General features: G+C 36.1%; 1 protein-coding gene across 1 annotated transcript in view; it reads right to left on the bottom strand.

The window, feature by feature from the left end:
* The window catches only part of LAMA2 (laminin subunit alpha 2), a 377,166-nt gene that overhangs the window by 46,871 nt on the left and 315,194 nt on the right, over positions 1 to 15,101 (bottom strand). The window contains 5 exon segments of the mRNA XM_055811018.1: positions 1,377 to 1,510; positions 2,417 to 2,560; positions 4,213 to 4,367; positions 7,050 to 7,232; positions 10,467 to 10,583. Of these exon segments, the coding sequence (XP_055666993.1) occupies positions 1,377 to 1,510; positions 2,417 to 2,560; positions 4,213 to 4,367; positions 7,050 to 7,232; positions 10,467 to 10,583 (733 nt within the window).

Below are 15,101 nucleotides of genomic sequence, written 5' to 3'. Positions count from 1 at the left end.
TGATCCAGCAGTTTGTTCAAAACTAATGGCATGCACATCCTATATATCCAGAACAACCAGCTTAATAGGCAAAGCATTTTTGTAGGATGTGTGAATTTTTATACCATGTCCTGGCTCCATATTCTGCTGAAACAGCTTTCTTGTAAATGGAAGTCTGGCATTACTGTGTCATGAAGCTGTTTTAGAATGTATAATACAAATTGGTGACGATTTCACCAGTTCACATCGTATCCCAGTTTGTATCTTCCTAGCAATAAGGTTTCAGTAAGCCAGCTTCTGGACATGGTGCCATAATTTTATTTAATTCTCTGCTCTGATTTGCTGGTTTCTGTGATTTCACTAAATTATTTAAACTGGATGCCATTTCCTCCTCCAAGGATTAGAGTGCTTTTTTTTCTTTTTTTTTTTTTTTTCCCTCTCATTTTCTGATTGCATTATTGGTTCTATGTTTAATACTATGTAAAATTCACTGTAATGATGCAGGAGGAATTACTCAGCTACATATCAAATTGCAATATAGATGATGTTCCTAAATTGCTAAGATCTGTTCAGAAGTAGAAGATAAAGGATATAAAGTTATGTAATCCTTATGCTGTAATTACTACACCGTATGTCATGTATTTGCTGTTTGAATGGAAAATATAAGCTTCAACTAACAGATGTGAAATTTGAATATTAAAGTATCCATGTTTCTGAAGTTCAAAACCATTCAACAGCTGATCTCAAATTACAAAGTATAATTTAACTTTCCAGAACATTTCATCCTTTAGTTTTCATAAACTGTATCTTTTTAAATATCTCCAGTTTTAAGAGATGTTCTGCCTATGCAAATGGCGTTTTGAGTAAGAATCAAGGTACTGGAGTATGACAGACCACACATTTGCAGTACTGTATCAAGACCAGAAATTCAGAAAAGCTGCTCATCTTTGAAATTCAAGAAGAAAAGAACAGTAGTTACCTGTTTGACTGCTAAAACCTGTAACTGATTTTAAAAGGAAGCTAGTTGAAGAAGAGAATCGACCAAGTGATAGGTAAACAGAAGGGAACATAAGCAGTCATAGATTGTTGAAGCTAGAGGGGAAATATGTGATGAAAATAAATTCTTGACACAAAACAATTCACATTTCAATAGTAATTCTAGTGTATACACTTTTGGTACTATTGGGTGTAGGTTCAAAAGCTTTCATTAAACCAGACTAGAAGTGCTCATATTTTTGACATATTTTTTTTTTAAAGTCAATATGTCACACATAGCAAACATTTCCACATAAACCTGAGGTATGCTAACTTGAGGACAGTGGATTAGAAGCAGAACTTATTAAATTTAGCAATTTTTTCTTTAGGAATAAAATTTTGGAAGTGAAACATATACTTGCCTAGAGGCTTCAATCCGGTACCAAAATCCATCATCAATGGTTAAATCTGGATACTCCACACGTCCAACACCAGATCCCACATCCCACAGGAAGCTCACCTTACCTTTGCGCATCTCTATGGCCAAGAAGTCAGTCTACATGTAAAATATGAAAACAGAAGCAATTTCATACCGTAATTAAAGGGAGTTTTCCAAAACTATTCACATTTCAGGAAGTCCAATGAGGTATCAGAAACCTATATATAGACAGTAGAGTATAAAAAATAATTATCGCGTGATCTAAAATGAGATTCTCTTTTTCCTGCTTTCATGGGTTCAAACAAGGAATCTTAAGCCAAAGATGGCAAATGACTTCTGTCAGTGATATGCAGTAAACGGCTGTTAGACTTAAAGAAATGTTAATATTGTAGCCATCAAGAGAATGATTTAACTCAGAGTAATGTTGTTTGTAAAACATCTGTTGGATGGCAGAAAGATGTTGGGATTCTAGGCTAATACATGATTCCATCTAGCCTCTTCATTTTCTGTTAGGTAAATAAAATATATAGTTCAAAATGTTAAAATTCTTTTCCCATTTACTGAATTATTATTGATTTATCTAGAAGTCTGTCTGCTATAGGGCTCATGGGAAACTGAATCATTCATCATTATTATGCTTAGAATTGTAGTCTTGACTTAAAATTACAATAAATAGGAGCTTTGACAGTTGCAAGATGATTAGCTACTTCATTCCCAACGGAAAACCCACAACCAACCCAAAAATTACCCTGGTTGCACTATGAATTTTCAAGCTCTAATATAGTTCATGAAGTCTCACATTTCGTATCTAGTTAAAATATTAAAATATATTAAAAAAATTGCTGGTCATATTTTAGAAGTCCCTACGTTAATACCAAATACCATAAATGTCTAGATTATCTTAGGCCATCTACTACTGCTCTGAAGCCTGTAGGAGGGAAAAAAGAGCCTTTCTCATCTGTATTTGCCAGTAGTCTGATCTGATCAAGCAACCCTGACAGGAAAAGCAGGAGACAGACTTACAAACTTGGCACTTCCAAGGTAAAAAAGCAGATTGTCAGCAACTGCAGTCTTCACATTGACAATGATGGTGTTGTATGTTCCCTTCTTTATTTCTGGTCTGTATGTGCGAATACAATTGCCTCCAGAGGAAACAGACACTTTGATCTTCAAAAAAAAGATGCACAGCAGGAAGAATTCAGTTTACTGCTTATTATTCCAGAAATAACTTTAGATGCTTCCAAATAAATATAAGAATATTATACTCCCCCCCGCCCCCCCCCTTCCCTTCCTATTTCTGTGTTACAGAAGGGTGTGTTACCAGGGTGTTGCTTGGGTATGCACAGGAGGTAGAAATGGACTTCTCTTTCTGGGATTGTTTATTAAAAGGAAATAAAAGCTCTTTCTGGCATTCACATTTGAAAGGATAAACTGTATGGATTAAAAACAGTTAGAAGATACACTGGTCTAATACAAGCAGCAGTGGAATTCTAGCAGTAGAGACAATCTATAAGTAGAATGTACAGCCAGGAGAATAAGCAGCACGCCTGAAAGGATCACAGCACGTTGCTATCAAGTACACAGGATGATCTAATTTTTCCTTGTAATGCCTTTGATTATGCCAATTTAAGACACCATTTAACAATTATTTTTAAACCAACAGTTGTGTCTATCACTGCTTTTACATAGCCCCCAATGGAGTTGGTATTCATAACTAAGTTTCATTTTCACAGCTGAGTGACATATGCACTTGGATATGTGTGCTAGTTTCCTCAGGCTCTGAGCACAGATAAAAACTGTATACAGTTTGCTTTCATAATGCCAGCACAGACATAATAACAGTACAATGGTATTTCAATTTCAGCTAGATATGTTTATGTATTAGAGTAGATGTACATAATGGTATCCCCTTATGCTTAGGGCACACTTTGCCAAAAAGAAGAGCCATTATATGACCAAACTCACAATTTCCGTATCTCAGAAAAGTTTAGCAGTTAAGTACTTCAAAGCCATCAGGCAGAAGATGAATGTAAAAACCCCATATCATCACTGCAGCTTGTCTTTCTATTGTGTGCAAATTTAATTGAGTATATTGAATACATTTCTTTCCCGGGATCCTATTATTCTGTAGATATTTCCGCCCCCACCCCCCCCCCACCCCCCACCCCCCCCAACATTTTTCAGGAAGTTTTCTGAAGTACCATCTTTAACAGATTTTATCCTCTGCTACATTAGGTCTGAGGCTGAATAACCTTAGTATTAACCAGCTGATCCTCAAGTTTAGAGTATTACTGAGTCAGGGAGACAGACGCTAAACTCATTAAATGGACTAGAAATATATTCTTAACTCAAGTTAGAGTCCTCAGAACTGCTACTGGACAAAGAAAGTCAAGAATATGGGAAAGTAAATACGCTCAGCAATTTCAGTGAGCTTGGCATTGCCTCATTCTCAGGTAATATAAGTTCTATGATATGACATCAGGGCTTAGACAAAAAAACATGTTTTCTTCTTCATAAAAATCAATGACATTGTGACTCTTCTGCTGTACTATCATCCATAATAATTCTTAAATAATAACCTTTCCTGACACATTCCTACAGTTATCCATTTAACAAGGGCAATTTTAAAATGAAGGAACAAGACACAAAGTGAAAATAATCAGAATATTCTCTTTTAGCTGAGAAATTATACTCCATTATTTGCTCTCTACACATGTTTAGAATTAGAAAGGATTCACTCTGTGGAAAAGAAATAGTAAAGTAGAAAATAAAATCTCATCAATACTCAAAAGGTCATTTTACTGAGAAAGAGGGCTTACCGAATTGGCTTGCTTCCGAGCCTGGTTTATCAGCTCTTTTATCTGAGAAATGTTTTTTCCTAAGTTATCTTGAAGTTCTTTGATTGGCTTGATTTTATCTAGCAGACGATCTGCTTCCTTTTCTAGGGTTTTAATACTGGAATCTGCATCAGCAACTTCATAGGAAGAGTTTGAGAGAACAGTGTCAAACAGTAATTATACATTAGAACACAAAAATCCAAGAAAATTCTGCATACACAATACTCAGGCAATTGTATATGCTACTACGAGTTATACACAGACCAGGAAGCTATCTGAACAGAGTAATATAATTCAAGAGCATTTGGAAGCAAGTTAAAGTAGCAATAGTAGCAAATGCAGTTGTTAAATCAGGATTTTGAAGCAGTAACTATGCTTCAGGTCAGGATGATACTAACAGAAAACATTTCCTGTAGCAAAATACACTTATGAATGAGGTATTTACTTTCTTTTTTTTTAAAGTCCAGTTTTGAAGAAAAATGCTAGATTAATGACAATTGGTTACTTTCCGTTAGTAATTTCTGAAACAGGGTTAGAATTAACTTGAAGTAATTCTTGAATTAACTATAATGGCCACGACTAGAAAAAGGCTTTATTCTGCTCACAAGTTTAAAATTCTACATGTGTACTGAAAGCAGAATAAAAAACAGTGGCAGTAAACTGCAAATATTGTCTTTTTTTCAGGTGAACTTAATGAGTTCACAAGGATATTTTTTTCTCTCTTTTTCTTCAAGCTCCAAATTACTTTTTTTGCCCCCAACATACTACCAGTGAACAACGCCCTCTCTTTGACAGTTCGTCAGATGATCTAAGGATCACAGCATTTGCTAGCATGAGGGTATGGGTTTATGTGGATGACACAGAAAGCAACAAACCTGCGTTTACCAGAAGAATGTATATTGAATGATAATAATAATAATAATGCTTAGATAAAACATGGAAGTCTGCATACCTAGTTTTTGAATAGTCACGCAGACACTCATACCAAACCTTCAAGATGCTTCTTAAGGTTTCGCATATGTGAAACTAGTTACCAAGTCACTTTAACTCAGAGCCTTAGAAAAGTAACTATTTAATTATTTCAATGAATGTGAAATATAGAGCACCATGCAGAAACTTTGGTGGTAAGCAGTGAATCATTGTTTATCAGAAAAGGCACAATAAAAGCAGCAAGAAAGAAAACGTACATACTGATTTCTGTAGACAAGGTACGGAGACAAAGAAAAGGAAAAAACAGAAGATAATGTAAGAAAAAGTTTTCAATAGCTAAACAGAAATGTAAAGTAAATTGAGGGACAGGATAAATCTAGAAAAAGTGTATTACTTTTCATATATTGCACATCTACTTAGTGAGAATGCAGGGCCTGAATTCTGACATACAGGAGACACTACGACTGCTTCAGTATGTAGTTGTACAAAGTGAGTATGTTGGTGCTCATATTCAGCGTGGTTTACTCTGCATTTACTTTAATCTTATTCTGTAATCTGAGTATCCATTAGCAGTTGGAGTAGTAAAAACATACTTCTAGAGAACATCTTCCAATTAAGCTTTATGTGACATGAAAGAGTTTGCAAGTGTTAAGACCACTCCTCAATGTCAACATGATGGGGGACAATCAAGAGATTAATTTCTACATTATCCCTCCTAATCTCAGCTAAAATACTAATGTACATAGTCTTAGAATACTTTGGCTGGGACAGATGGCCTAATCTAGATCCAGCAGTGCCGAGAAATTACTGCTTTTAGGCCACTTAGTTTATCAATGCCCTGCCAGAGGTCATTAACTCATAGATCTGTTTGTTCCATAACCCACTGTAATATAACCACACTATTTCAATCAATAACTACTTTTCATATTGTCTAAACTAGTATGGATCAGTCTACCTGACAGGGATTGTCCTGGGGCTCACACATCTATCTCAATTGATGAGGGATCAGGAACCTGCAGCAGGCAGGCAGTGACAAACAGCTATTTGGATTAACTTCTTTCATTGGTACAGCTACAATCTGAAGAGGACGTTTGTCTGTACAACAATTATAACCTCCTAAACTAGATGTTTTTAGGTGCCCAGCTTCATCAAGCTGACAACAATCTGGAGAGCCCAGGTTAGCTGAGAAATTAGTCCTTCAGTAATTCTCTAAAGATACATGGGTTTGTGGTCAGCCCTAATTATATAGTCACATATGATATTCTAGCGATCTACCCTAAAATGGATTGTAATTTAGCATTCAATTTTATCCATCATAACCAAAGTGAAAATGCTAAATCTATTGCCACATTTGATAACAGGATTCACTGTTCAAAAAAATAAAATAAAAGCATACCAAAAAAAATTTTCAGAATCTCCTTTTTGTCTTTCTACTTAACTGTCTACTTTAGCGTTCTACCCAAAATAGTAACATATATGAAAGAAGTCATGCATTTCCCCCAGAACTGATTATCTGACTGACTGAAGACAGGTTTAGTGAGTGGAATTTTGCTTGAATCAAGGGGTGAACTGCCAGTCAGAATCTTTGATTATTCACCTCCTAAATACTTTAAATAGTAGTCAGTGGAACAAATCCATCCACTACACATTCATCGTGCTGATGTTAGCTTTTTTTTCCAATTGCTAGCACCAGTCCTTAAGATTTAAAATTCTTTTTATATATAAAGTCCAAAAAACAATAGAGGTGATAGAGATCCCTTTTATCCCAGCATACTATAGTAATGCTACGTGAGTGAAATTCTGGAGTGCCTCTGAATTCATTTTGAGATGTGAAATGAAAACCACAAACTGAAAAAACCCACCACCGAACAGCCCAAAAAAGATCTTACTGTTCTTGATAGGGTCCTTCACAACAGCATTTGTTTTTGCCACATCGTCTGCGAGTTTACTGTAGTTGTTTCTCAAGCCCAGGAGGTTCTGGTTGATGTCTTTAATCTGGGCCAGGACCTCATTTGCTGTATCATTGGCTTGTCTTGCTTTATCTTTGGCTGCCTGTACCTTTATAGCTGTATCTGTAGGTAGAAAAGGACAATAAAATGATTGCCTGGAGTACAGCAGTTTCCTTCACACATCTTAAAGTTGGGTTAACTCTTAAATTGTGTTGTGTAGTTCTTTGAGAGCTCCTACTTCACATGCAGTAGGATATTAGTAGCTGTAATTTCAGACTGCAGAATCTCGCCCTTTATGACTTTTTTTTGAGACATCAGATGCATCTAAAGAAGAGAAAATGCTCCAGCCCCATTTGTATGTAAAGGAGAAATAATTTTATTAGGTAATTTTTTGTGTGATTTTTTTTGCTGTTTACTCACTGGTTAACTTCTGATCAAGTGTCAGATATAATACTTGATATTTATAAAAGAAATAGGACTTTCAATGTTCTGATGTACAGAGTACAGAAATCTAACTCCATGTGTTTCAGCTGAAATTCTGACAAATAATCTTGTGAATTAGGACACCAAGGGCCCATTGGCTGAATTAATCACATACATCCATAGACATCCTCGGTGACCTGGAGCAAAACAATTAGTCTAATGCTGCCCCACCTCTCTGCCTGCAAAATGAAAATGCATGTTCTATCTTTGGGGTGAAAATATTTAAGTCTGGAATGTATCCAAGCAGGTATTTATTCAAATCCTGTGTTAGTAAATTGGATTGCTTTAAAACTTATCATGCAGCTCAGGTGCTGTTGCCAAGCTGGGATTACACCACATGATGAGCCAGCACTAGGGAGCTGTCCAGTTTTCTGAATTCCCGCAGATGGGAGGCAGTGAGCAAGCAGAAGATGTTGTGGTGGACACTCCAGCTTGCAAGGGAACCCATGTGAACCCTCACTCTACCACCACTCCACAGTGGCATCGTGGGTCCTGTAGGAACTTGCTTTGCTACCTTCTTGCTCTGAAACTGTTCTTAGAATTGCTTTCTCCTTGTGTTTTCCAAGGTATCCTTCACGTCCTTCAGTCACATGAGAATTCTGGAGTGCAGCCCAGAAGTCTGGATATATCTAAAACAACCATGCAGGGATAAGACCACTTGTCATACTGACTGGGGCTTCCTGGGGTAGTCCATGAACTACTGAGTGGGGAAAGGCACAGGAGGTTGTGATTCCTTTCAGTTTCTGACTAAGAGACAGTTGATAAGAGCTAGTTTATACCAAGCATATGCTTGAAGCAGATTGCACATTCCTGATTCTATGACTGTGTGAAGACATGGAAAACCACGGACATTTTCTCCATTTCAAGGGCTCAACAGCATAGGTTTCCAAATGGTCTTCTAGGCAGGTCCTTCTTCTGTGGGACACCTGATCTGATCAAGCCTGTGGCCTGGGGAGCACATGATGCTTCCTAAAGCCATAGAGAATTGGTGGATTTGTCCTGCATGCTGGAGGATCACGTGACCCTTTTTACTTTCTTAGTAAAGATATATTATACCTGTGCTTCAAATAATTCCATCCTTATTTCTGAAATTTTGGCTCTTTAAAGCCCCCAAAATACAATATCACCTTGAAAATACAACTGAACTTTTAATAAACCATTATCATCATCAGAACTGTCAAGTGAAAGAACAAAGAGCTCTGATTGCCTTTTTTTCACTTCCTTTTTTCATCATATCTAAGTATCTCTTTCTGAGGCCAATATTAGAGGTCAGGCAGCTTTCTGGCAGAGTTGGAGTTACTGTGTTACTTCCCTCTATTGGTCACAGAAATTATATTTATTTTCAGCCACACTTTAAATTATGCCATTCCTGCACATATGGATCCTTGTCCTAAGGTGATCTACCTTAAATTTTGATTTTTTCTGCTCTTATTTGGCTATTCATATAGCATGGAGACAAGAATTACTACTTTAAGCTGCTCTCTGCTTTCTTAAATCCTTGAAGAACAAGATATATGACAGGGTCATTCCCTCTCTCATCCTCATTGGCTATTTCCCTTTTGGAGAATCAATTTACTGTATTTCCTTATCCATGCCATTTATTTGCTCTGAATTTCATTCTTAATACACATCTGGTTGTTTTTATGAGTGTCCTTGTACCAAGCACCCTGTAACTCTAATCTGACAAGAGTTTATTACATTGCCAATGGCTGCACATTTTATATTTCTTTTACTTGTTTCATATTTAGTATTGTGTTCTAAGGTCAACTGGTTTTAGAGGTCCATTTTATTTGACCGAGACATCTATCTGCGCACAAGAAAAGAAACAGTCATGTCAATATCTGTGGCCAAGACCCAGGAAATGGTATAAAATGAGCATGACATATTAAAACAAATTTCCATGAACACCTGATTTCAAGGATCACTAAATCTAAACCAAAACTTTTCAGTTATCTGGAATCAAAGCTAGAAAAATGTGCAAGATGAATAAGTAAATTGTTTTTCATGCCAAGTTTTAACTTGCAGTCTGAATCTTCCAGACCACCACAAATCAGATAGAATATAGATTTTCTTTAGAGACTTTTCTTAAGGCATATCTTCAGTTTATAAAGTGCTCTATGGAGAGAAAAGTCTTAGCAGATTACACTGATACAAAACTTTTTATTTTCTAAAATAAACAGTTTATCACTGTCCATTATAATGAAACTACATTGTAGTTCCCTGTCTCTCACTATCACAACACAAAGTAGCTAACATCTCAGGACTTTGGGATTTGAATGAGTACTACAGATTAATTTATTTTTTTTTTAAATGGCTATATAGGATTCAGAGTTCATTGAGGAAAGCCTGCTCCTGTTCTAGGCGATTTACAGTCTGAAGAAGATATACAATCCAAACAGTGACTGGAAACAATACTGCAGCATAAAAGAGTGAGAGTGTGGTAGAAAGGTAAGACAAAACCCAGCAAATTTCATTCTGCTTTTTCTATTAGGTCAGTAAGACATTCTTCTTGAATTAAATTATACCAGTTCAATTATAATGGTTCATTAAACAGTAGTTTCATAAAAAGACTTCATGTTTAAAGACTATTTGTCTCAGATTGGATCATAATTCCCGATACCATAATTCTCTGCTTTCTGAAACCTCTTGCAAACTGCAGAAGCATTGTACCTTCTACTGTATCATAATACAAACTAATACCATGTTAACTGTGTTCAGTTTGGTTCTCTCTCACATTGTTCATGTTTGTCTTATTACAGCGGCCAAAGGTCAAAGTGGACACAGCGTGGACATAGACAAAGGTTAATCAGACAGTTGTTAAATGAAACAAAAGAGCCAGGATGAGTCAAGTGTTCCAGCACTTTTCCAGCTTACCGTTAGGAATGGCTGACAGCTTTCCTAAGGTTTCATTCAAAGTTCTCAGGAGAATGGAATTCTTCTCATCAGCACCTTTCAGCTTGTTCTGCATGCTGTCCAGATTACTACCCTTTTCTATAAAAAGCGCACATAGTAAAAAGCTTTAACTCTTTGTTTTCACTATCCTTTCTTTGCACAGAATTTAAAATGCATAACAATGAGCAAGCCATTTATCATTAAGATATTACATTGTGTAAAATAAGAAGTCCAGTAAAACTGGTTGTACGGTTCACCAATAATCTTCCTCTGTTTCTTTAAGTTCCCTACTTCCATGGTATCTAAATACTTTAGTTATTTGTACTATATTATATTTATCAAGAGTTTTCCTAAGGTGTACAGAAGAAAGAAAAAAATGACAATCATAGATGGTATGATTTATGCAAATTCACATAAAAATCCACTGATAGATTCAACAAGTGTGATGTTTAGGCATAGCTTTGATTCCTAGATTAAGCTACTACTGAAATTATCTTGTTAAAGTGGTTGAATGGGTTGAATGAGTTGGACGCAGCGTGAAAGAGCAAGATTGATCAGGTCAGCTTACTGTTGCAGTTAGACGACAAAGCCTAGATCTCCTGGATTTTCTCAAAAATAACTAATGTTGACATAACACCTGAAGAAAACACATGAGATCACCCGAGCACTGATCATCAATATGAGGAGTATACATAACAATAGGTTATTATGAAATAAGTAATTTTTTTAAAAAAAAGCCTGTCTAGTAAATAAAGCTTTAAGCTAAGAATTTGTTCAAATCAAAGAACTAGTACAAATTACAGGCAGAGGTGTGTCATATTCAGTACATTACTGATGAAACTGATGTTGTCCTTTACAGGTAAGTTCCTATTCTTTAGCATTTGCTGTGAATAAAAATTACAGAGTATTTTTTAACAGTATCCAGCACAGCAATAATTTTTCAAACTCAAAAGTGAGATTCCAGCGAAGCTCTATGGCTATTTAAACAGACATTATTTCAAAATCTAGAAGTAAAGTTTGGCACAAAAAATGGTAGTTAATGCTTAAGCCACTATCTTAGCCGGCATTTTTCATCATTTCTTTATATCAATATGGAACTCTCTGGAACAGACAGCTGGTAATTTCTTACCTTAAAGTCATGACCTACTGGGAAACTAACTCAACATCACTGTCCTTGATAGTAGGAAGAGGAGAATAATTTGTAGAGAGTTTAGGATACAAACTATGACTGTGACCTTCAGATATGTGGCAGGTTATTGAAAATAAACACCTAATTTTTGGATACTTATCCAAGCAGATACTGGGATAAGAAAACACACTGCAGATGAGGTTTCTCCTGAATTATAGCCACATACTTGCCAAAAACAAAAAGCATCTCTTTTTATCAAGGGACAATAACTTGATATCACTGGTACTCCAGCATCAGGGCTGTAACCCTTTTGTGAGAGAATAAACAGAATAATAGATTAAAACAAGGGACTGCGGTTCATGTTCCACAAATTCTAAACCCGCAAGGTTTCTTTTAACTAGATGAGCAAGAAGCAATTTGTAAAGAGAAAAATCAAACAAAATGTGTATTATCTACAGGAAATCATTAACTAATTTTCCCAAGCCTATAGCAAGGCTGAAAGAGCAAATGGAATTTATATGAGAATACTTTTGTTGTTAGACCCTTTGAAATGTCATTCAGGAATAAATATGTTTGCCTTATTTAAATCAGAGCAACACACAGGACTGTGAGAGTGCCTGGAGGTAAGCCCTCATTCCTGCAAAGTGTCCTGCAGAAGAACAGGACATTTGTGTGAACTGTAAGAGGCACAGTTAACACTAGAAAAAAGCTGGGAAGATTCATCTAATTTATAAGATCACTCTTCTCCTCAAAATCACCTTTCTTTTTAAATGACAGATTTTGTCTCAACTGCTGAATGAGGCTACTGGTAATGTGATGCTGCTAAACCGGGATGAACTCATGAGATTCTGGTCTTAAGTGCTCTGAGACTTTATCTGAGTTCAATTCTTCTTAAGTAATAATACTGACAAAGCTGTTTTAATTTCCTCCATTTAATTCTGAAATTATAGTCTGCCTGATATTTCCTTGGTGTCTGTGGTGCCTTTTGGGATGTTAGTGTTTATAAAGTGTGTTAATATTTCTGAGATACTTGATTCATTTCTGGTGGTGGTATACTAACTTTGTTGCATACTCTTAAATTACCTCTTTTTTTCCTTTTTACTCTGTCAGATCCAACACTATGCTAATTATCCCCAGTTATATTTCTGAAGAATCATGTTTCCAGACTTCTGTTTTCAGCTTTGTAACCATAGCAGCAAACTGATTTTTACAGAATTTAATAGGGGAAGTTTCCCTAGAACTCCTGAAATTGAACACTGAAACTCCACCTGTTTAATATTTTTTCTTTTAATTCCTCAAATACATGTTAACTGTGGTTGGGTTTTTTTGTTTGTTTGGGTTTTTTAATTACAATAATAAAGCCATAAATTAAGTGTCCCAAGGGAGCCTCTTACACAGAGATGTGAGGAGATACTAAGGCCCGTATCAGCTATTCAAAGAAATTGTTCATTTTGTGTAGTGATATTAGCATGAAGTTGTATTTTGAAGTACCTTCCCCTACACTGTAATGCAGATGGCCTCTTCACTAAGCACAGAGCTAATTTTGTGTATAAGTCGTGAACTGAACTGACTTCATGTCAGCTTTCCCCCATCCTTTAATTATTAGCATTTATGAAAAATGTTGGAGCCATGATTTGAAGGCCTGATATCCTCCAGTTAATCACCGGGGCTTGAAAAAATACAGGCAGCTACAATCTAAGTGTTTTCAAACTCCATTGCTTATCTGACTTGGAAGAGGTTAGTGGGCCTGCACTGAAAGATGCCAGACACTGTCAATTCAGAGTCAAGTGTAGATTGAGGAATAGTCTTAGAAATTTATTGCAGTCCTGTTTCCACCTGATTAACTCTGCACAGAGTCAGCACAGGATGCCAATCAAGGCACTGTTTATTGTTCAAATCAACAAAACCAGTCATGCATCACTGAAACTAAACCCTAAAGAGTAAGCAGGATCTTGAAGAACTTTGCAGGTACAGGCCTTTAAGTTTTCTGGCTTAGTTAACATGAACAAAGATTTTAAATTTCTGTTTCTATTTCATAATTAAACACAACATTACAGAATAAAGCATTGTTTCTTTTTCCTCTGAGTAAATAAATTGAAGTGAATCAAATGAAAAAAATATCCCTGTACTCATATGTTTCATCTTAAGATGAACTTAAGAACTTAGATACTTAGCATTTATATACAGTGATCTATTTTACAAGAGACAAGTTTTTACAAGTCTCTGTAGATCATGTACGTAAGTGGCACTGGTTAATTACTGATGATGTGCCACCATTGCAATCCTAGTGGAAACAAATGTCTTCTGATATTTTGACCAAATGCAGTTTTCCATGCAAAACTGTCCAAGAGGGTATCATGCGGCTATGCTACCCAATGCATGTACCCTAAAAATCAGAATAAAGGTGGAAATCTATCAAGAAGCAACATATGCAGCTGTTTTTACTGACTGGATACTGCACAAACGATCTGGCAGGCAGTTACACACATCCCTTTCTTCTAGTTATCTTTGTTTTGCTTCTTCCAAGTACTATTCTTGCTCCCCACAGGCTCATCCTATAAAGAGGAAGATGGGTCACAAGCAAATATTTTTTCCTCTAAAACAAAGAAGACTTAGAAACAAACAGGGGAAAGAGATGTAACCAGAGAAATGCAGCTAACGATGGTTAACTTTTTAAAAAGATTACTTTCAGCACTGACTGAAATAATTTGGTGAATGCAATATGCCAGGTCAGCAAAAATACAAATAGGAGAGTACACAAACAAGAGATTCAGCTGTGCCGATCAGCTGGAAAATGTTTTAGCTAAAAATATTCACACATTGTCAGACAAGACAAGTCACCCTCAAGTTGTCAATTTTTAAGCAGAAGAAATGACATGAGCTGAATTTCAGTAGCCACCTGACAGCAGTCTCTAGCTGAAGAGTTTATACATCTTATTTTTGCTTTTCATTGATCAGTTTTGACAGTCTGTATATAGTCTCAAATCTGCACTGGGGCAAGTATATTTTTAAAACATTAAATTCAAAATTATAAGAAAGAAAAATTGCTCCTGGCAAACTCAAAATCCCTCAAGGCAGTGAGAATGAAGCTGGCAGGCAGCAGCATTCACTCATTTGTAGCCAAAATTTCAAAACTCCTCCTTAGCCAGAGTACTACATACAGATTTTGCTTCTCCCACCAGGGTTATTCCTTCTAACTCCTACCCCCACAGACACAGAAATGACTAAATCTCTATTTTAATAGCTTCTGTCAGAAGCTTTGCTTTGTAAAGACTGTTTCAGCAGGTTTTGGTGGTAATAGAAAACATTTCCATGATTAACAGCCATTTTATAACTTGGGTAATTGGCCACAAATCAGGGAAATGTAATAATTTAGCAAGAAAACACTCCCACCTCCGTCACAGCCCAGCCTGGATTTTTGGAGTGTGTATTACTTGAGTGGCTTATGGGTCTCCATTATTTTAACTAACGTACTACCTGTAGTGCAG

The sequence above is a fragment of the Falco peregrinus genome, chromosome 7 (assembly GCF_023634155.1).
Source record: "Falco peregrinus isolate bFalPer1 chromosome 7, bFalPer1.pri, whole genome shotgun sequence".
Classification (NCBI taxonomy): domain Eukaryota; kingdom Metazoa; phylum Chordata; class Aves; order Falconiformes; family Falconidae; genus Falco; species Falco peregrinus.
The sequence above is the reverse complement of the archived record's forward strand: the minus strand, read 5'-3'. Positions and strand labels throughout refer to the sequence as shown.